Genomic DNA, 23,118 nt, shown 5'->3' with positions numbered 1-23,118 from the left:
GCAATGTGAAGTAATTACTTGTATGTTGGTGTGAACTTGCGGAATTTTAACGTGTTCGCGACATTTTCCATCGATCAAATCCCAAGTGCACATTTCGCCGGCTTCCGAAGAGCTGACAATGAAGTTATCCTAAAACGAAATTGTCATTTTCGTTACATAATTGTGCAATTATTTACAGCGCACTTGTACAACGATCGAAAGGAGTACTTGTATAATGGAAGCTCTGGACAGACATAATATGGGAGCCGAATGTCCCACTAGTAGACACCTCGGGGTCATCTTGAGCGTCTCCGGGTCCACTTGCCAGATGCAAATCTGTCCATCGTAGCAGCCCGTGACCAGAGTCTTCTGATCGCGGGATAGGAATATGGACGAGATGCAGTGGGTCGGAGGGTTTTTACCCCACAGCACGACCGGCACTACGAGATTGGTGCCCGGCATCTCGCTTTAGGTTTCAAATAGTCTCAGAACGACTTCTAGTAAATAACGACGAGTCTATCGATCCGCAAACGAACGCTAAAGTCGAAGTGTCAAATCAATTTAGCGAATTAAATCGCGTAGAAACGAGGAAGGTGACATGACGGAGGATGTCGCGGCGCGACGACTGATTTGCGTTCACGACAGCACAAGAGGAGAAAAATGGCACGGTCAAAGACGATGCATGTCGCATCGATTAGACATGCCGAGCCGTCCGTCGACAGTTCGCCCGACAGTCACTTGACAAGCCAGAGATGTGTTGCCACACGGTAAAAATAATAATGCGCAATCGAAATAGACGCATTTTAAATAATTATTTGCTTATTTCATTGCAAAATTATTAAAAAATAATTTTACGCACAGAAACCAATGGTTATCAACATTTTCCTGAGTATGGCTCTAACGTCTTGCGTGTTTATTTTACAAACGTTAACCGTTTATCTACTGATAAATCGTCGTGTGTTATTTGGTGTTTTTGAAATCAGACTCAGCGCTAGGGCGGGGCGAGCGAGGTATATAGCCATATGCGTTTTTTTTTACTTTTATTAATATTTTTTGAATTGTATTCTGAAAATAAAATGTTACGTCCGTCTAAGCGCACTTTATTTATAATTCTTGCGATTTTGCAAAAGTAAGGTTGTTTTGCACAAAAACACTTTTCCAAGTAAAAATACTTGTATATTGGTTGATAACGGCACAAACTGATTATATAGTGTAAGTATATTATTTCTTTCGTCAGTTCCTTGGTTTACGCCATCTATCTGGCTAACTATTATTTGTAAATTTATAAGTTTTTCTTTTGAGAAAAAAAATTGTACAACATAATTTTAGTATATTTTATTTAGTTAATAAAATATTTAGAAAATTATTATTAACGTTTTTGCTTTTTAATAACGTTTAAGTATTACATTTTAATTGTCTGATGACACAAAAATTATATTTAAAAACATTGCGCTACGTTTTGAGTTCGTGCAGAAGACATATTTCTTAAATTGCGGTGAAAAATTGCGGTTCTTACCGTTTTACAAACAGATGCACTGTGATATTTTAAATAAAAAAAATAGCACTCGAATGTTTATGATTGTGTGAGTTGTTGACAGCATAGATCAGGGCTTCTTAAACTTTTTTCATTCACGACCTCATTTATGCTTGTGAGTTTCTTCGCGACCCCAGATAAATATAAAATAAAGATACATATGTATATAAATATTTTGTGCTGATTTATTGATTAGGTAACAATATACATACATATAAAAAAATATAGTTTTAGAATTTGCTTAGTAACATACAAAAATATAAAATTAAAAATTGTACAACAAGTTGTAAAATTGTATTTATTATAGTTACTAAAATTATGCCATATTTTTCATAAAAACTGGATTTTTTACAATAATATAAATAAAAGAGAATATTGAGCAAAATATATCGTCGCTGGTATATATTGGAGCCCGGGCATTTTGGTCGTCTTAGTTCGTTTGAATATATTCGAGCGCAGTCGTTAAGTATATAAAAATTAAAGGGCAAATCGCTTTTTTAATGAGACGGATGTGCTTGTTTTTTACTGCATAACAAATTAAATCTTAGTGGAATATTTGACACTGCTGGACGTAAAATCTCTTCATCATTTCTTAGCGATGAACGATATTGGGTTTTAATATGTGTTAAGCCTGAAAAAGTAATTTCACATAAATATGTGGTGTTGAATGGCAGAAGAACACTTAATGCCATATCAGAGATTGTGGGAAATTCAGTTCCAGATCCGATCCAGAATTCAGTCAAGGGCTTTTTTGGAAAATCTAGTTTTAAGTTTGAATCACTTGAAAGCTTAGCAAATTTCTTTATAGGGCAGGTGATCAATCTCACTCAAGCCAATGAAAAATGGTTTTTGAATCAGAGATGACTTTTTGAAATCAATATTTGATATAAAATATTTACGAAACTGTATTTCTAGCGCTTTTAAGAGACCTATAATATTTTTTGCGATAAAAGTTTTACAATGATTTTTCTCGATTATAAAATTGTCGATACTGGAAAACATTTCGAACGAATTATTTTTTACCCTACTTTTCCAAATGTTGATATTTTTAATACAACTTTCAATTTATCATTCGAAGTAAATATACCGCAATTGTTTTCTTAAAGAGACAAGTTGAGATCGTTTAATTTCTCAAAAATATCTGGCAGATAACGCAGCTTGGATAGGCATAAGTTATTTTTAAAAAAAGCAACAAGATCACATTTTTGTTCGGTTAAAAATATTTTGGTTTCGTTCTTTATCAACAATAATCTTCTTAAACTTTGACGTTTTGATATCCATCTTACTTCTGCATGTAATAATAAATTTGTATAGTGGGAATCCGTATCCTTACAGAGATTTGAAAATAAGTGGCTGTTAAGGGCATGGCTCTTAATAAAATTTATAATTTTAACAGCATCCTGAAGCACATCGTTCAATTCTGGTACTATTTTTTTGTTGCAAGGGTTTCCCGATGAATAAGGCAGTGAGAAAGTAATATGATCATAATGAGCAGCTTGAAAAATGATTTAAAACATTTCATTTAAAATCACGTATTTAAATATTTTACATTAAAATCTCGCGACCCCAAGATTTTGCTAAGCGACCCCATTTGGGGTCACGACCCATAGTTTAAGAAGCCCTAGCACAGATAATCAAAATAATAAAATTAATTTATAAACCCAATAAAGTTAAATTAATGACGTTACAATTGAAATTAAGTTCATAACATTTTATGAAAATAGCGTTAAATGAAGTATATGTCGGTTCATGGTCGTCATATCTGTGTCGGAGCCTGTAGTGTTGCCATATTGTGGTGGGAGTGCGTCTCGCGTGCGGTTGTCGCGTCGTGTGTGCGCTGGTCGCTAGTCTGTCGCTTTGGTCATCTGTTGCGCTCGAAGTTCGAGCGGCCGACGATCGCCGCTATGAGCAAGGCGTGCGCGCGCTGCCTCAAGATCGTCTACCCTACGGAGGAGCTCAAATGCCTCGACAAGGTAAGACGGAGCCGCCTTTCTTGCGACACCCGGCACACCCGACACCGAAACTCTCCTCCCTTCGCTCCTTCGCCACTTCTCTCCTACGAAATCTGCCATAACCTCGAAATGTTTGAATTTCACATCCAAATGTTCACCGTTCACCATTTTGAAACGTAAAAAAGTTTTTTTTTTATTTTGCCCCGAGACTAAATTTTAGCGGCCATGTTTTTCTCAAATTCAAATTATATATTTAAATTATAAATTTACCACTCGGCGTTTAGATTAATTTCGATCGAAATACATTATTTAGCGGGCATGTTTTTTCTATGATCAAATTAATAAGTAATTTATTTGAAACATGGCGGCTTTTACAAATGTCACTCAGCTGTTAATACGTAAGTGTAAACAAGTGGAAGGTTACATATGACATATGAATATCTATAATTCCATCTCAACGTACGATATAATTCAGTGAGTCATGTCGCGCGTGTATTAATTAATTGATGAAACGAGAAGTTAAGTGAAATTTCATTTCGTTAGTTAGTACTATTTAATAATGTGTCTATTTTTAGCAGTGATATATGCATTCGTCGAATCTTTCGTTTCGATCGATTGTGTTGTTATTTTATCACGAGCATCCTTGAATCGCCATCGCCATCGCCATCGCCCACTATTGGACAAAGGCCTCTTCGTAGCGCTTCCAATTTGACTAATTTTGCATATTTCAATTTGAAAATTTAGAGCACGTTGTTAAAACTGATTTATTATAATTTATTAATAATTTAAAACAGTGATAAATTAATTGGACAATAATATATTTCTTGGAATAAAATATTACTTTTTAAAATGACAAAAATGTTGAGCACCTCTCGCATGTGTGTAAAAACTTTTAAAAACAAATTTTATTTATCATCTGTTCACTGTATATATCGATTTTACCTTTTTAAATGTCTTCTTTTCAATGGTGAACGATATTTAAGATTTAATGTAATCGAATTAGTATTTGTTAAACTTACGTATTTAACTTAGTTCTTAGCATTCAGTTTAAGAATCTTAAGATAATATTTTCAGATTTACTTTTAAAATCCATTCTAGCGATGTTTTGGAGATGTTCAACTATCTAATTGGGTAGAACGATGACGGGTAGTGATAGTTTTCATTATAGCCTCAACAGCTGCTTCAACTGTGAGGTATTTATGCACTAATATGCCGACTGTAGTTTCAATTAAGGTAATAAACTGCCGAGAAGAATAAAATAATGCAATAATTTCGAGACGCTTATGCACATCAAAAGCAGGCATCGTGAATTTACAAAAAAATTTTTCATAACAGAACACAAAAGTTAAGTCAGCTTTTTGTCCTAAGATCAATTACTTAATTCCTGATTCTATGGCTTTAAATGACTTTTCTAATATTGAATTTTATCTTAATTAATCACTAATATTGGTAAGCTTGCATGAATGTTAGCCTCTACTACCTTCTTTTACATTAGTGACTTGGATGGAGAGATTAATCTGAAAAATATATGGTAGATAACTCAGGCTATTCTTTCTATTGTCCCAAGAGTTTTATTTGTTTTACTCCCATAACAAATAACTACTTCCCATTTATTGGCAAAATATCTTTCGAATTTATTTATGTACGTAGTATGTATGTTGCACCGAATCAATGAAATCGCTTATTGCGCGAAATAGGTAAAAATTGTTCAATTCGTCAGAACAGTGAACACCCCATGAATAACTCTGCAACGAATCATGGGGTTCAACTAACATGTCAAAAATACATCGTCTTAATTATAATTCTAGACTTTTCCTGCATTCTAAATAAAGATGATGATGATTTATTTTTATATGATCAAATGACATTTGGTCTAGTTACGATCGCACCTAACCTGTCCAACAATTACCCCACGAGAGATTAAAAATCGCCCATACACCCACTATATAAATCGTGAAAATACCTGTCATATTTCTAGTTCTAGACAGGACGTCGAACTGTTATTTTTTTCATTTCGGTTTTCGTTCCGGAAAAAATAACGGGTTTTCGATTCAGCTCCAAGTGATTAATTTTTAAATATTTTAAATGCTTGTACCAAAATTTAAAACTTTTAATTTCTTCTTTTAAGCGTACTACATTATTAATTGATGCAATAATATAATAAGTAATAATAATTAATTAAAAGTATAATAATTAGTACTAGAAGTATATAGTATAAAATAATAATATAATTTATTAAAATTATTAAAATGTATTTTCATTTACACTATTATTATTCAATCAAATCGATTTTTTTTTATTATATTAAAATTACATTATTTTTTTATTAATTATAAAGCGCTACTATGTACTTTGCTCAATGCACGAAATAAGCAAAACAACTCCTGCCGAATTTACACATTCGGCAGATAATTCCCTAATTCATGAATGAAGCTACGAACTACACTTTTCATGAATTGGGCAAATTTTTGTCCATTTCACAAAGTCAAGTAATTTCACTGATTTGGTGTAACATGTACTGTATCAAAATTTAATTATCTTGATCTTACGCCATTTTCCCGATCTAAATCAAATTTGCTAAATCTCACTCTTCCTCTATCTTAGAGTTATCTCTATCATCCTAAAATAGGAGAAGAGTATTTAACATAATATCCTTATGGATAATATGTAAAAATAAATTTAACTATCCAATAAGTTGTGCAAAGAATGCAAATTATACTTTTATTTTTATGAAAATTGTTTTAAAACAAATTTTATAATTTGAAAATATATTTAACAAAATTAGAAAAAAATTGCTATGCGGCCATATTTTTTAAAAGTAACTAATTTAAAAAAAGGTTTTCAATTTCGGCCATCCGTTTCTATTAGAATTAAACTTTGGAATAATGCGAGAGAATCTGTTTCCGCGTACAAAATTTAGCGAATACTCCCGCTATTTTATTGTACATTGTTCGAGACGATTGCGTCACGGTTGCGTGCGATATAATCTCGATCGTATCAATTGTATTGCGAAATTAGCCTCGACGACGACAGCGAAGAAAGACTGAATATAATATTTTATCTCGTTTTGCGCAAATCTGACGCATTCTGAAAACGCGCCATGGAATTAGTCTGCGACGCTGCCGAGTGACATTCGGATTTCAGCCCCGACCGGCCCCTCCGAACGCTCGACTCGGTACTTTCGCGGTAGTGCACCACTTTCGCTTTTCGGTTGCGTTTCCGGATAGAACGTCTCGCAGTTTCGCCGTTTCTTTATCGCGAACCTCGACCCGAATTTAGGTCTGTCTCTCCGGGGAGAAAGAGCAGAGTGGGTTCTCCCTGACCTAGAATGGGCGGCTGCTGTTGTGTTGCCGTCGCCGCTTGCAGCTCTCGCGAGGTCGCCGACCTTGCTTGCATTAGAGAGGATATGCGCTCCTCTGTCGAGAGCGAAAAACAAAAAGAAATCCCACATCTGTTCGCCGTCGCCGCCGCTGCTGCTGTCCGGCCGAAGATGCACACAGTAGTTTTAGTATTTTGGTCCAACGTCACACACGGGGGACGATGAATCAGATCCTGTTGCCGTTTCGAGGCGGTCGGCGACCTTGACTCGCTGAAGTCGCTTTCGACCGTCGAGCCCACTGTGACCTCGCGGAGGCTCCGCGTGTGACGCCTGCACTTCCATCCTGTGGTCTTCCTTCCCCTCGTCGAGTAGGTCAGAGTGGAAGGTGAGGTCTTTGTCTCTGAGGCCGTAGCGACTTACCTTTCTAAGACCCCGATGAACGGAGGAATTGTGTAACTTGGCTAACCCCACTTTTGGAGACAAATTTTATTGTGCTTTCGGTTGTTACAAAGTGGTGATAATTCCTATTTCGTTAATACGAAATAAGATAACATTTTATTGGATTACTCCATACCGGTATTGTGAATATTATTTAACACATAAATTTGTGATCGGTTCGTGTTACATTTACATATATAAGCACAGGGCTCTTCTACTTGTAAACTTATGAAATATCTGCAAAATCTGACAAAATTGGAATAGATTAACCTTTAGAAGTCCAGAGTCATGCTCAAAATCGTTTTACCGTTACAGTTTAAATGCATCTATATCATGCCCAAGATATTTTATATTTTTTGAAGCCATTTTGAATGACTCGATGATCAAATTTCCAGTATTTATTTCAAAAAGATTTAGTAATTCCAAACCATTTTACCTAGAATTGTTAGATTACTAAAATTTGTCGTAAAATCTGTTAATGCATCAAAGGATTTTGGAAACAATTATTTGACCAGTCTGTACCGCCTACTCCAAACCTAGACGTGAAAATGTTATCCATTTCAATCTAAAAAGTTTTGTTTTTACATTTACGTATATATTTTATTTAAATAAATTAAATTACTGTTTATAATTCAACTCAATATTTGTCTAAATTTTAGACTATATTTTGAATAGTGAAGTTGATGTTGACGAATCAATTGTCATATTTATTATTTTGTGCGTCGCGTGGATTAATTACACTGAATGTTTTATTTTAATCAAGAGTAGTCCTTCAGTTGTACGATAGATTTTTGCGATACGTTGTTCATGCTGAAAAATATCATAGATCAAGGTTGATCCAACTTCAGTTTCCGAGCTTTTTTTTAAAAAAAAGTCTAAATATATCTTCGGTTTTTTTAATATTCGATGTATTTCATTAATTATGAAAAATAATATCAATTTAATGCTCGCCTATGGACCTTTTGCAGCAGCCGATTCTTTCGATGTAATTTCCAATGACTCGTACATTTCAGGCGGTATCTCGGTTATAACTTGGTGGATGTTTGGTTTTAATTGCTCCAACGGCGTTAAATCGCATGATATTGGCAGTCAGAATTGATAGATTCATAGTGTGCCATTTAATGAAATTCTATGTATCGTAATATTGTTCTGCCCTAAAATGTCTATGAAACTCTATTTGACAGTTGCGAAACGTATTTTCTGTTCAAACTCAAACCTAACCTTAGATCAAGTCCAAAATATTTCTCTCAGGGGCAAATAAGTAGAAGATGTACAAACACGTCCATCGTGCATATTGCTCCATAGTTTGTATGCAATTCGATTTTACAAATATGTTTTGTTTTAAAAATATGATAGCTATCCTTACCGATATTACTACGAGCTACGTAATGTTGGTCAATGTATGTCCAAATCGAATTTTGGTCTGTAGGTGGGCGCACTTTTCAGAAGTAAAAAATTCACGTCAAAGCAATAAAATCGCGACGGCACGATTTTATTGCTTTTGACGTTGATTTTCAACTTCTGAGAAGGGATAATTGTTTTTTGCGCCCTTCTATTGGTCAAAATTCGGTTTAGATATGCTTCATTAGAATCTCACCTATTTTAAGTAGTAATATTGCTATAAACATCTTAATATGAACGCTAAATGGCATGATTTTATTGCTTTTGATACGGATTTTAAACAAGAATCACTGACTGGCCAACTTTTGTGTTTTACTTCATTCGATTCTCACTTATTCTAAGTCGCAATATTGTTATAAAAAATCTTATTAATATGAACGCTAGTTAACCGAGAGCTTCCACTGTAATGGCAACGGGACGATTTTATTGATTTTAACGCCCCCTTGAATTTGGCTAGAAAAATAATGTCATTTAATGAAATACTATGAATATGAATGAAATCGAAATATTAAAAAAACGACCACTGACTTAATATGAATGAATATGAATGAAATCGAAATATTAAAAAAACGACAACTTTTGCCTCCACCCCACCACTGAAACGACGTCCCTGTATTTGATACTTAGAACACGCGTGATTATTGACGACTGTCTAATTTATAGTGCTGCCAACACATCAAACTCGAATTTGATTACTCTGTATTATGGTCAATTTATTTTTCCAAAAATTATATTTAACTAATACGATTAGGTTTAACATAAGCATTAAAACAAATACCCAATATTGTAGTATTTTAATGGAAGGACAAAAAAATCATCACGATGTGAATAAGCCGTGGCTTTACATTAAATAAAAAAAATCTGGTGAAAGAAAAACAAAGGTGATGTTTAAAAACGTAATTCAAAATCTTATCTTCATATGGAAATTTGCTTCGAGAGATATCATACGATGGACAAATATGTAAGTAATTGTAATGTACATATAAATAAAAATAGATTTAGTGTTTCGTATATCAAAGTAATAAAAAAAACCACGAATATTGGTCACAAAGCAACTTGCTTACACGAAAATTGCTCACAAATCTATCGCTCACATGGTTTAAGGAAATGTGAGTTTTTTGTTATTTAACTTCAATATCAACAGGATACGAAGTTTGAAAAATATATTGATTGAAATAAGATATTAATACACTGAATTTTAAATAATATTATCCGGCAATTATGAAAACGTTAAACCAAATATATCAATGAATAGTGATAGATATATAGTATATTGAAACTTTTCTTAACATTTTAAACGCCAGCGACTTTTTAGTGAGTCACTTCTCTTTACGGGTCAGTATCTCCATCTAAAAATAAATATAAAATACTTGCTTTATTAATGAATGAAGCTAGTACAATAACCTTTAATAATTAAAAAAAAATGTAAATAATTCGTCAACTTGTTTTAAAAAAATAATTTATAAAAAAATTCTGATGAACAACCGCCTTATAAGCGATCGATTTATGAGGAATTTTCGTGTGAGCAATAATCCGCAAGACCAGTTGCCATGTGAACAATAGTGCATTCACCATTCTAACACATGTGACACATGTTTATGGCAAAATTTAGGGTAGAAAAATGCACCCCCCTCCCCCTTTCCCAAATGACTTACCTGCGTCTCAAAATTAATTAATACGAAAATTCACCATGTACTTATACAGTAATGAAATTTAAGAAAATATTAAAAACGTCATTCGGTTGTATTGAAACAACAAATATGTACATGTGTTTCTCAAGTACAATACAAATTGTTTCATTCTAAGATTTTTTTCAAATTTTATGCGAGATAGTATGAACCAGTGGTGGCCAACTGAAATCACTTGGTGGGCCAAATAAAATAATGCATATCTTTGAAGGGCCACAAATAAAAATTTTACAATAATATTTTTTTTAATTAGAAGTTTTCTCGTTGTTTGTAGTTTTGTATGTTAACCTTTTTTTCTAGAATAATTGTGGAATGCACATATAAACATATTATTTTTAGAAATGTAAACTATATTGCGTGCATATTTATTCGTAAGCCTTGTGGTTTAATTTCAAGAAATTTAGTGACGCGATTATGGAGATAACTATAGTGCCTATTTTAGATGCGTTGTCATTATACACGGAAAAAGTTGCTCGTATTAATTATTCTTATGATTTTATAATCTAAAGGATGTGACACTGGATATGACTAGCCCCTTAGTTTACGATGCCGGAAGACAAATTATGTCATTTTCGTCAAGTAATGAATTAGTACAAAAAATACTATAATAGAGTGTGCGAAGATGATATTTGAACGCAATGAATCATCTCCTTCGTGTTGAGTTTAATTTTCAAAAACATAAGGCGATTTTAACTGGAATTTCCCGGACGGGTCAGAAAAAATACGCTCATCCGGTCCGAAAAATAAAATAAATAATTGCTCTATTTCGGGTGGAACTCGTCGAGAGACGTGTTCAGTATGATTTCGTGCTATTTGAAGAGTTACATTATTTTTAACATCTTGTGTTTTTGTAACGAATTGATTATTATGTTAGCGAGGAATGAGATCGCTTCTCGAACATCACGCAGCCAGATGCAGATGCGTTGAATTGGTAACGTCTCTCAATGAACACCGATGGTTGTTTCCTTCTTTCTATTTCCACATAAATATGGCGTACGACTTATGAATTTATTCCCTACGAGAGACGGCAGCCTCAGCGACGCCCGCATGATGTCACTCCGATTAACTCGATTAGTAGTATCCAGGGGGCCGAAACCGAAGTTCGCGGTCAGTCTTACGAAATCGAAAGCTTCCGATCGCTTTCACCGTACGTGACCCTCACTTCCGACGACGCGTTTTTGGAATCTGTGCTGCGGACGCGTGTCGCTTGTGTTGTTTTTACACGCATCCGCGTCGCACTGTTGTGCAATTTAATCGAATGTATTTTTTCCGTTATATAATGATCGATACTATCGGTACGGAATGCGTATTACGTATCGCATTCTAACGAAACGCCGCCAGAAGAAAGTGGAAGTGCGTACGGTAACATGTTCGGCACATTAGCATGATTGGTATATCGTTACCGTTTATTTACTGTTGCCAGCCGACGATAAACAATCGTTTGTGTGCGAATAATTCAGTTATTTGAAGTTTTAATATGTACATACATATGTATATTTTTCGCATGAGTCGTTTTACCTTTTCTGCGACTCGGATGTTAGTCGACTCGCTAGATTCTTGATTAAATTCGCACGATTCGATTGCCGGTTAATTTATCTTTGCTTTATTACTACTACTAGTGTCATAAAACACCTATGTAATGATGAACAGATTGACAGTACAGTCCAGAAGGGTGTATCGTGTATGACAAAGATACATCTTCTTGTCGATTCTGACATCAGTGGCGAAAGCCCTCAAGGACTGAAATCACTACAAAGTATGTAGTCACATGGATCACTAAAGAATGCCTTTGAGGTGTGGTATTGAAACATAATGCTCATTGATAATATAATCATCGAATACAGACTGGTTCTTTGAACACATTATTAGAGAAATTAATACCGGAAATGTTGAGAAATTATAAGCTCTTCGTGTGTATGGGAAGGGGGGGGGGCGTATAATAACATCGCTTTTAAGTGATAAGGAAAAGTATGGGAAAGAAAATTTATATATGCTCTAACCAGCACGATAGACGAGTGGTATAAGTTTCTGACATGTATCTCCCACATGTACCTTAGTGTTTATTAATTTCTATCATGCTTAGGAGATCAGAATTAGTGATTATTTTAATTATAATTCCGATCGATCATCACAGATTAGGTTTACATAGGTTATTCTAATCTCACGGATGAATATCGTGATGTTGAAAGAGCCTTGTCTGGTTTAAAGTTTATTCTACGAGACAATAGAAATAGTTTAAATGAAAATACATTGAAGATATTTTAATAATTAGAGGCAGCTTTCATCTTTATTACTTCTAAATAAATGATAGTTTTAATACGGTCGTGGTCAGAACTATATTACATGCTATTAAATGGTCAGAATATAAGCGGCCAGTATGAATATTAAATAATCAGAATTTATATTAAATGGTAAGAATTATTTTAGCAGATGGTCAGAATCATTTTTTTCATTTGGCAATAGTGTTATTACTGTAAGATTGGTACAACTGATCGATATGTCAAGCGTGCTCTCCTCTGCTGCTCTGTCGCGATTTCCGCTTCGTTCGTCGCTCTGAAAACCTTCGCGTCCTACATACAATGAAATAAATTCGTTACAGATTCATTGATAGTTGTTCATGGGGTTTTTACTGTTTTTTAAATTGTATACGATATTTCTAAAATAAATAATTTATTGCAAATTTAAATTTATAAAAATTATATTTTTTAATTCACATAATCGTTCTATATTTTTTCTTATATGTATGCTATTTTTATTCCAATCATTTGATATTTATTCTGACCCTTAATAATGTAATTATAACCGTTCATTATTTTAATTCTGATCAACCTATATTTTTATTCTGACCGAGATTTAATTTTTATTCTGACTATTCAATTTGTTGCCTAAATAAATATATCCAAGAATCCTTTATATGTACTTCAACCGTGAATATACGAATTTGTTTCGCTTATTAAATTATATTATTATCATATATTATTATATATACTTCTAGTTCTAATTATTATACCTTTAATTAATTATTATTATTTATATTATTGTATTATGTATTAAAAATTGTTTAATTGTGAGCTACTTCAGCTCATAGAGAATATTTTGTTTAAAATTATCGTATATCGAACGATAAACTAGTGCAGTGGCGTAGCGAAGAGGGGTATCTGGACCCCCCCCCCCCCTTGGCGGAGCGCATTCGGTGGTTTTATGTTAATTGAATCTAAATTACAAAAATTATCTTGCCTTTTTTCTTGACAAAATCTTGGTTACGCCGCAACCAGTGGTATACGTTATTTTATAAATATTTCCGATCGATCATCACAGATCAGGTTTTCATAGATTTTCCTAATCTCACGAATGAATAAATAAAACTTATTCATTCGTGAGATCGAATTTTATCGAGCTAGAAATTTATTAATTATAATTAATTACATAGATGTTTCTGATTTACATATTTCAGTCTGATATATCACTACTTACAGTTGTTTGTATTTACTTCGTTTTAACGCATTGAGCTAATATATGTAAGGTTTCAGCGGAAGATTTACAATAAATATACATATGTATGTGTATTACCTGAGCCACATATGGAATAAAAATATGCGTAGAACTCAAACGTTTTTAACCGAATTTTAGCTTGATTTTTAAATGTCAGTGGAATCTAAAAAAATCTGGTTATAAAATATTTTATTTTCACAAATGTGAAAAATCTATTTACAAACAATGATTATTTTTGATTTACAGCTGTCAATAATTGTATGATATATCATCAAATTTATTAAGTTGTATTTCTCAATCGATAACGATTTTTTTTAAACATTTTAAAATAAGTCGTTCTACAATCGATCGACCGTCACGAAAAGAAACTGTCATTTTCTTTTATCTTATCTTTCGCGTACGAAATTAGCATATAAACACGTACACAGCTCGAGCATTTCGCGAATCGCGTCGGTTTACTTACACTTTCGTTAGATATTTAAAATATTAATATGAATTACGTATCGCGTGAGAAATAAACGTCACATGCATTTTACACCTCTGGACGCGCCTCATTCATCTGCCACTCGCGCGTGTATCCATATTGGGCTATTTTTTCATCAGGGATACTCAATATTTTGCCTATTATAATTTTCAACTTCTATTTTCGCTCTCGTACAAGATATTGCAGAGATAATTTCGAGGTCGCAAAAATGCCTCTCGAATATGTAGCAATTTATGTATCATTGTCAAAAACTTCGCAAGCTGCAGGTGTTTTATGTTACTTTAAAACAAAGATCCATGTTTACTCGTTGTCGCACGTTCGACGCATATTTGCGCATTTTTTTTATCAACGGACGTGTTTTCGCGCTTCATTGCACAGTTATCGCACCCCCGCTTCGACGATGATACAATTAAAAAATATAGTATATGTCTTTGTATTGTATATATTTGAAGCGATTAAGTAATGTAGATAAGTTACATAAGCAAAGCTATATTTAACTAATATACTTATGGTCTGTTTATAAAAATCAATTCAATGCAAATCAATACCAGGCTATATTTTTTTATCGAATAATATACCAATAATAATTTTTTTGACTGACTATATTTTCTTAAGTTAATGTCTATATATTGGAAAGTATAGTGTATTATATTATATATCTCAAAAACGTAGCGAGAAAATTTACGATTTTTTTATAAAAAAGAACTATGTTTTCTATAAATTAATTGCCACGATATGGCAGGATGCACAGCGATAAATTTACATTTTCTTCTTCGGAAACTACTTATTCATTTAACCACAATTCATTGTGGGCCGCATATTGAGAGATTTCGTGGTATTTTATTAATGAACCATTTTTTCAATATCGAAATATCATTACTTTTAAATATAATCGGCATTTTTTTGTCACTCAACATATTTTTCGTTAACTTTACGTGTGTTGTTTCTTAATTTACTTAATTGCCATAGATGGATATAAAGGTAATCAATTCGATCTCCTTATACATTTACTTGCTGGTCTAGAAAACTATTTGCCATCTGTTCGACGCTAACGATCCAATGTGACATATTACTAGCTTTTAGACATAATCGATAGATTTATTTTCATGTATATTTTATTTTAATTTCAGATATGGCACAAAGGGTGTTTCAAATGTCAAGAATGCGGCATGACGTTAAACATGAAGACGTACAAGGGATACGGGAAGCTTCCATATTGCGAAGCGTAAGATATAAGTAATTATAATGTTAATTGGAATATATACATAATTTCACGATTAACGTTTGCAGGCATGTTCCCAAAGTGAAACCGACTACGATGGCAGAGACTCCGGAGTTGAAGAGGATAGCTGAAAATACGAAAATTCAATCCAATGTAAAATATCATGCTGATTTCGAAAGATCGAAAGGAAAATTCACACAGGTCGCCGACGATCCCGAAACCCTGCGCATCAAGGCAAATTCGAAAATCATAAGCAATGTAGCATATCACGGCGATTTGGAAAAGAAAGCGGCTATGGAAAAACAAAGAGTCATGACGGATAACGGTGATGTTGTAGGTGAGTGATTCGACCGTTTAGGCTTCTTTGTGTTACGTTTAATATTGTTATTCATAATCGATTCGCTTTCCATATGACCATGGGGTAACATTGAGTGTCGTCGCTATTTTGTGTGTGTGTGCTACGCATTATGTTTAACGGCAAACACGTCATCATTGCTCATTCATTATCATTACGAATTATACACAAAAAATCAGGGAACAATTGTTATTGTGTCATGGTCGCACCTGATGATTAAATTTGTGGTCTAATTATTATTCTAATTTCGGTTCACTTATGTGTTTTAACTGTGCAAATGAGGCATGGCAACCGAGAGGCTTAAAAGCTCAATTGTATGATGTATATATACCTCTCGATTGTCTGTTTTTTAACGGTTTCTTTTAGCACACGCTGGATTTGGCTTCTTACATTTCTAAACATTTCATTGATTACACAGATGTGCAGTCTTCGGAAAATTATCACCTTCAGTTGGACAGCTACGCCTCGGAAATGCTCCCTCCGTCTATTCCTCCTCCGGCCGTGCCCGCCGTTCAACAGCAGCAGGCTTATGTACAGCAGCAACAAATGAGCAACCAAAAAATGAGTAGACCGCAATCCAATCAGAGCTCCAACGACTCTCACGGATACAGGCAAACGAGTCAGCCTCAATCGAGACAGCCGGATCCGTCCGACTACATAAACAGTAACGCGTACAACACTAATTACAACAACCATCAACAACTGCAGTACAACACGAATCACATGCCAGCGCCCGCTCCCAACGTACAAATTTCGAGCTACGTCAGCAACGTTCCGCAGCAAAACTCCATTTATGCGGAGTACGACAATCAAAACTTGGAGCACAGTGTCCAGTCCCAGCAGCAGAGAAATTACGTGCACTCGTACGGAGAAAACTATTATCAAGATAGAAACGTGCAACAGCAGCGGATCGGTAGGATCGCCGATTACGATCCGATCAGTGACGGTCCGCGTAATTCTCCACTGACACCGAGACAGGGCGCCACCGTGGTTTACAGCAGCGGACCGCCGCAACAGCAACAACAAAACTATCACCAACAGCATCCGCATCAATCCAATAATGGTAGAATAGGTAATATATCATCGACATTATCAATAATGCATGGCTAATGAAATTTATTCAGGTATAAATAACTATAACTAGTAATGTTCATCTTTATTGTATATTTCTCATTCACGCTTTTTGTCGTAATCGTTTGTTTTGGGTGTTGGCTATATTTTATGACTTTCTGTCTGTAATGTTATGGTATTGTGTCTACAGGTTCTGGTCAACATAATAGTGGCGGTGGAGGAGGGTCAAGACGCATCGGTTCAGTTGCCGATATGGACCCTTTGAATGAAGTTTACGGTTCGCTCGCAAACCAGCATCCACCTCAGCAGCACCAGCAACCGATAGTGAACAAAGGAAATGGAAATGCCGGTGGCGTACCAGGGGTTTGTATTTATTTTAAACATAATTCATTGAGTGTAAATAAATAAAATAAACAAACAATATAAAAAATACTAATATAATAATTTATTTCTTAATGCACGAAAGTGTTTATTTATTCCATTGAGGAAACCAGCTACATATTTATTTTTACGTATTGCCCTAGAAATATTATTGTACAATATTCCCCTGGCTGTACTCGTTTTCTTATACCTAACTATCTTTAAATTGTCTATTGCTAGTATTAAATCTATGTACATCTTTATTTTTTAACTTATATATAAATACTAAAACATTCATATTTCTTGAACCATATTCTAATCTATCATTCATACTTCTACAACTAGTAAATCTATTTTCATTTAAAACTACTCTCATTGTCTTATTTCGTAAATGTTGCAACATTGTCTTATCTAATTTATTCAGCATATATAATATCATTGCACAATAATTGAAGTGGGACTATATAAGACTTGTAGATTATTTTTTTGTGTTTGTATGTAACCTATTTCTCATCCATATTATCAATTTTTCTATTTTTTTTTAATCTAATAAAATGTCTATTCAAATTATTTTTTTTATCTACAATTACTCATAAATATTTTATATTAATAACTATTTCTATAATCGAGTTATCTGACATATCTTTATAATTAATAAACATTTAGTTTAGTTCTTGTATAGTACATTATTTTTAACCATATTTCTATCATACTTAATTCATTATTTTAAGTTATTTACAATTTCATTAACTCGATCAATTATGCAAAAAAAGAGTCGTCCATAAACAGATGTATTTTGCATTTTTTTTATAATATAGATTATATTAACCGCCCTACCCATACGAACGTATGTGATACGTTCGTATGGGTATTATAAAAAATATTTTGCGAAATCTTTTTTCGAGAACCTCTGACTTGCAAAGGATTCAAAAAAGGATCACAAATGAGTATTGCGTATTTTTTTTCTGTTATATTGTAAACAAGTATTGTTATTGTGAAATCTAATGAAAAAAAACCCCAATGTATTTTTTAACTACTTTTTGAATAATAACCCAGATGTAGGGCGGTTAACACATTACGGTCCGTTATTTTCGCGAAATTTTAAATTTTTTGACTAAGGGAAATTATAAATATATATTTATTACCAACTCTCGATAAAAGCTTGAAACTTTACGTTCGCACAATATTTTTAAAAGTTTAAGTTCAATTATTTGTAATCCTGGAAAAAGATAAACAGACTGACAGCAAAATTTTGCTAATACGTGAAAACGCATGAGCGTAATGTGTTAATTATATATTTTTAATTTACAAATTATTTTGTGAAGTAAATAAGATCCTGATTTTTCTAAATTTTGCATTAAATGTTTCATTATTGTACTGTACTAATTCATAAACTGAGGTATTGAATTCACAATCTCTTCTATACTCTCAATGCAGTATGTATTAATTTGTACTACTGTCATATGAGGATCTTTATATATACAGTCGACCCCCCTATAGCGTAGAGATTGGGAATTCGTTATAGGAATACTTATCTATAGGAGACTAACTCATAAAAAAATTGAGGTTAGGTAGCTGTATTTTGTGAACTTAACGAAATCAGCAAATCAAACTTTTTTCCCATTTTTTATGTATTATATGCCCTTGTATTTAGTTTGTAAAAAAAGCATGTGCCCTATGTTCTTATTGCGACACGTACGCAAAGAATGTCCTTGATTTTGCGAGTGCCAGGGGAGTCAAATGCAACAGTTTTTGGAGTTATTTTTTTTAAATGCGTAACCCTACAATGAATAAATAATAAAAAATAAATATAAATTATCAAACTGTTTCTACAGTATGTTTTATTTTCATAAATCATAATATATTAATATATCATAATATATTAATAAAAACCTATTAATTATATTAAAGAAAAAACAATAATGGTAGAAATGAAAAAGTTAAACATCTTAAATCGTGTAATTAGGCATTTAATTACTGTCAGTGTCATCTAATATTACGTTACATCGAGACCTTTTTATTACCTTAATTTCATTGTAACTTTCATTAACTATAGGATAATTTTCTTTACTGTCTTCCGTCTGCATTTTTTTTCTACTTTTATAATATGCTTGACATATTTCCATGTTGCTTCTTTGAGTAGGATTCATTTTTTTATTGTTTATTTCATCTATCAACAGTTCAGTTATATTTTCAGTGGTAAAAATATATTTCTACCGGTGAATGTGTATTTGGACTTCACTAAAAAATACACATTCAGAATGTTACGTATGGAAAAATTGAAATCACATAATTTTCACTGGTAAAAATATATATCTACCGGTGAAAATGTATTCCGATAAGATTTCATTGAAATGACATATTTTAAAAATATTTTCGGGATAGATATGAAACTTTTTTTAGGTTTTATTTAAGGGATAACCTGAGAATTTCTGGTTTAGAATCTGGGACGTCATTTCAGCTTTTTCCAGAGAAGGGGTGGAATTTTACACTTGCCACCCTCCTTAAAATGTAGACCCTGCATGGGTACCACTAGAAAAATAATTCACTCATGCACTTCTTTGTTAGAGCTCAACCTTCTCCCTCCTATTGAATCTTCCTGAAATGAAGAAAATCTTGCCGATTACATTAAGGCTTCTAAACCGGTTAAAACCGAAACTGATGAAATGTTTTTTCTCATTTAAAAAAAATTAAAACCGGCTTTTATTGACTCGGCTAACCATTTTTTAACGATTTTTTTAAATTAAATAAAGAACATTCATTTATTCCCAAAAATTATATATAACGCATAAAATCGATGAATAAATTCCTAAGTGAAGCGACGGTGATAAGTTCTATAAATAGTCAGCAAAATCAGTCGCAAATTTGTATTTTTGTTTTTTTTTTGCATTATAGTATTTTGAATTTTATTTCCTTCAAATTTTGACTATGTATAAAATAATAATCCATTTGTATTTTTCTGGAATTTCTTTGGTTTTGGTGAAGAGATATGGTGCTATTCCTCGCTCTGTTAATTTCTCGTTGGTTTCATCTCCAGTAACAATTCTTACAAGTCTAATCTAATTCTAGTCTGCTTGTACACTTGCTAGTGTCATGCGTCAACATATTAAGCATTAATTCAATGTTGCATGCCTGTTCATACATACTGCTGCCATTGAACTATAAGTAACACTGTTGACAGTGTTGTCTCACCCTCATAACACTTAAGAACTACTTTTAATGTACTCTCCGTACAGTTTTAATTGGGTGCAATACTAATTATCGATCCGTTTGTTCACAGAGAGTATACATAGCGATGTACGATTACGAAGCGAACGATGGCGACGAAGTGTCGTTTAGAGAGGGCGACCTCATAACGAAAGTGTCTTCGATCGACGAAGGCTGGATGACTGGTCGCGTGCAGCGCACTGGCCTCACAGGAATGTTACCTGCTAACTACGTCGAACAGGCGCAAATCTGACGAGCGATCACCGAGCTTCTTTGGGAGCTTAATAAAAATTGCATCCAACACTTGCCGGCGCCGAAGATTACGCGCCAATTAATTCTTTAATAATGCATTTTGGACTGACTCGCCTAACGTAAACTGTTCTTCGCTCTCAACGCAATATAAAATGTTTTTTTATATAGTGAATTAATAATTTAGCTTTATTTGATTTAATTTTATATATATACCAGTTGCCTTATCTAAGGGTTGTTTTAATAAATAAAGTATACACGTGTTGAGGAAATTATATTACGTAATCGATTAATAAAGTCACAATGTATAATGATGAATCGCTATTGTGTAAATAATACATAGAAAGGGATCTAAATATATATTTTTTCTATTTTTATACGTACGTATAGTAGGCGGGACCATTTATTGAAAAATTATAAAAGTTTCCTTGAATTTAATACATTGACACGATTGTCACGTTTGAAGCAATAAATTATGTATGTATTAGTATAGCATTGATTTTGAAATTTTATAGCTTTATACTTAAAATATCTGAATGTTGAAAAATTGTGCCAGTATATTGTGCCTTTACATTCTCGTGCATTTTGCATTAATAATTCCAATTGAATTTTGAATTCCATATTTTATAGATATATACCACAAATTGTATAGAATAGATTTTTTTATATACAAAGAACTTCCAATACTTTTCTACAACTAAATGCTATATTTTTGTATCGTATATTGATAAATATAAAAATATATATTCTATAAACAAATTAAAGACGAGGTTCGAAACATATTTTTTTAACTGATACATTATTGAAATTATAACAACTGATACATTATTAAGTGTAATTTTAAGGCGTTTTTTAACATTTATTTATGAAACGCATACTTGTTGCATATTTATACGCTAGATTAAATCGTGGTTGACAATTTTGTTTACAATTATAATATATAAACTATTATCTTTCTTGATTTGTCAATCATATTTTATGAATACGTTTTCTTATACATATATTAAAACATTTGTTGACCGTTTTATCTAACGGATAATTGCACACATTTCGACTGTCCGTCATGTTGACGCGTCGTAGTGTTGTATAATTTATTTATTTATGAATGCCGTTTTTGTATGATAAAAATTATAACAATAAAAGAATCTCAACACCAGTTAATAATTTGATTTTGTTTCGATTAAGGGTCTATTTTGTAAAATATGTGATAAGTTGTTTTATTTAGAGTTGGTCCAATCGTACATTCGGTTTTTTTTTGTATATTATTTTTTCTCATTTATAATATTTTATATATATATGTATAATTATTGTCCTCTACTCTTTGTAATATATGAATACAAAAATGATAACTGAATTCTAAATGGAGATTTGTACGAAATCAAATTGTTGCTTGTTGTAATCAAATAATACATAATAAATGTAATTATATAATTTATGTCTTTTATTTTGCATTTAAACCAGGGCTGTGGAGTTGGAGTCGTGGTGTTTTGGTCGGAGTTGGAGTAGTCCTGAAAATGAAATAAATTCCAATTTCATACAATTGTTTTCGCTTCCTGAATTTTTCTAATATTTACATCAAAGTGTATTCCTATTTTTTAAAAATATTTTCCCCAATATTATTTATTAGATTAATAAGATTTTTTAGATTGAACATGAAATTCGGTTTTATTATTATTTTGCTTCAATTTGGTCTATTAATTTCAATTTGAGAATAGGTATTTTTTTATTAGTTTAAAACCGGTGGTAAAGGAGCAAAAACTGCTCTTTAATTAAACAATGTTTGTTGTACGGATGCGTAACGTACAGTCCAGTGGTGATATCTAAAATTTTGCTTTAAGTACAAAAACGGAGATAAAGAAGTTCTTTTTGTCCTACAGTTGCTAACGACTCACTTAACGCGAGAATTGAATCAGAACCACACTTGCACATACGTTAGTTGTTAGCAAAGCAACAGTTTTGAACCAATTAATATTGTTTGTGCATTACTGTTGGACAGAGCGAGCGAGCATTGGTCAGAACTTGGTTATTGTCAAGATTTTCGGTATCCACATTGGTCAATTGAAAAGGTTCAATTCTCTTGCACGACAACGCGCAATCACAATTCACACCATTGAACCCTCTGAAGTTAAACTAGTTGTGTTATGTATCCATTGCTTAAGTATTTCGACAACTTTTTTCATGGTAATGACTTCAAAATTGAGCTGCGAGAAAAATTGCAGATAGAATTGAGAAAATTGTCTCCGTTGACAGTATGTCAAAAAGTGTCGCAGTTGTAATTAAATTAAAGCTAAGGGTGGGCCTACTAAATATTAAAAATTCTCGATTGTTTTTTTTATTATATTTTCATGATTTTTAAGATATAACACC

General features: G+C 32.9%; 2 protein-coding genes across 5 annotated transcripts in view; one reads left to right on the top strand and one right to left on the bottom strand.

The window, feature by feature from the left end:
* Positions 1-738, bottom strand: part of Rbcn-3B (WD repeat-containing protein Rbcn-3B) — a 20,183-nt gene extending 19,445 nt beyond the window's left edge. For all 3 annotated transcript variants that reach the window (XM_088199305.1, XM_088199307.1, XM_088199306.1), the window contains exons 1-2: positions 208-738; positions 19-129 (exon numbers count right to left, since the gene is read on the bottom strand). In XM_088199305.1, the coding sequence (XP_088055431.1) occupies positions 19-129; positions 208-441 (345 nt within the window). In that variant the 5' untranslated portion in view covers positions 442-738. The remainder of the gene's footprint in view (positions 1-18; positions 130-207) is intronic.
* A 2,554-nt stretch (positions 739-3,292) lies between these two features.
* On the top strand, positions 3,293-22,182 carry Lasp (LIM and SH3 domain protein Lasp). Of its 2 annotated transcripts, XM_088199979.1 has the most exons (6): positions 3,293-3,486; positions 15,418-15,512; positions 15,578-15,846; positions 16,283-16,936; positions 17,126-17,298; positions 20,576-22,182. In XM_088199979.1, the coding sequence occupies exons 1-6, from the start codon at positions 3,418-3,420 to the stop codon at positions 20,753-20,755; spliced, it is 1,440 nt and encodes a 479-aa protein (XP_088056105.1). In that variant the 5' UTR covers positions 3,293-3,417; the 3' UTR covers positions 20,756-22,182. The 2 variants fall into 2 exon arrangements, with proteins under 2 accessions (XP_088056105.1, XP_088056106.1); XM_088199980.1 differs by lacking the exon at positions 16,283-16,936 and having other exon boundaries at positions 3,295-3,486.
* The last annotated feature ends 936 nt before the right edge of the window (positions 22,183-23,118 follow it).

Source organism: Plectrocnemia conspersa, unplaced genomic scaffold, assembly GCF_051122295.1.
Source record: "Plectrocnemia conspersa isolate PC_06_02 unplaced genomic scaffold, ASM5112229v1 ptg000012l, whole genome shotgun sequence".
Taxonomy (NCBI): domain Eukaryota; kingdom Metazoa; phylum Arthropoda; class Insecta; order Trichoptera; family Polycentropodidae; genus Plectrocnemia; species Plectrocnemia conspersa.
This window is presented reverse-complemented; position numbering and strand designations above follow the sequence as displayed.

Excerpts from the sequence above, each read along its gene's own strand:
- Lasp (XM_088199979.1), top strand. The coding sequence starts at position 3,418 with ATGAGCAAGGCGTGCGCGCGCTGCCTCAAGATCGTCTACCCTACGGAG. Across the intron at positions 15,513-15,577 it reads AAGCTTCCATATTGCGAAGC|GCATGTTCCCAAAGTGAAAC; the intron begins GTAAGATATAAG and ends TAACGTTTGCAG. Across the intron at positions 16,937-17,125 it reads ATCCAATAATGGTAGAATAG|GTTCTGGTCAACATAATAGT; the intron begins GTAATATATCAT and ends TTGTGTCTACAG.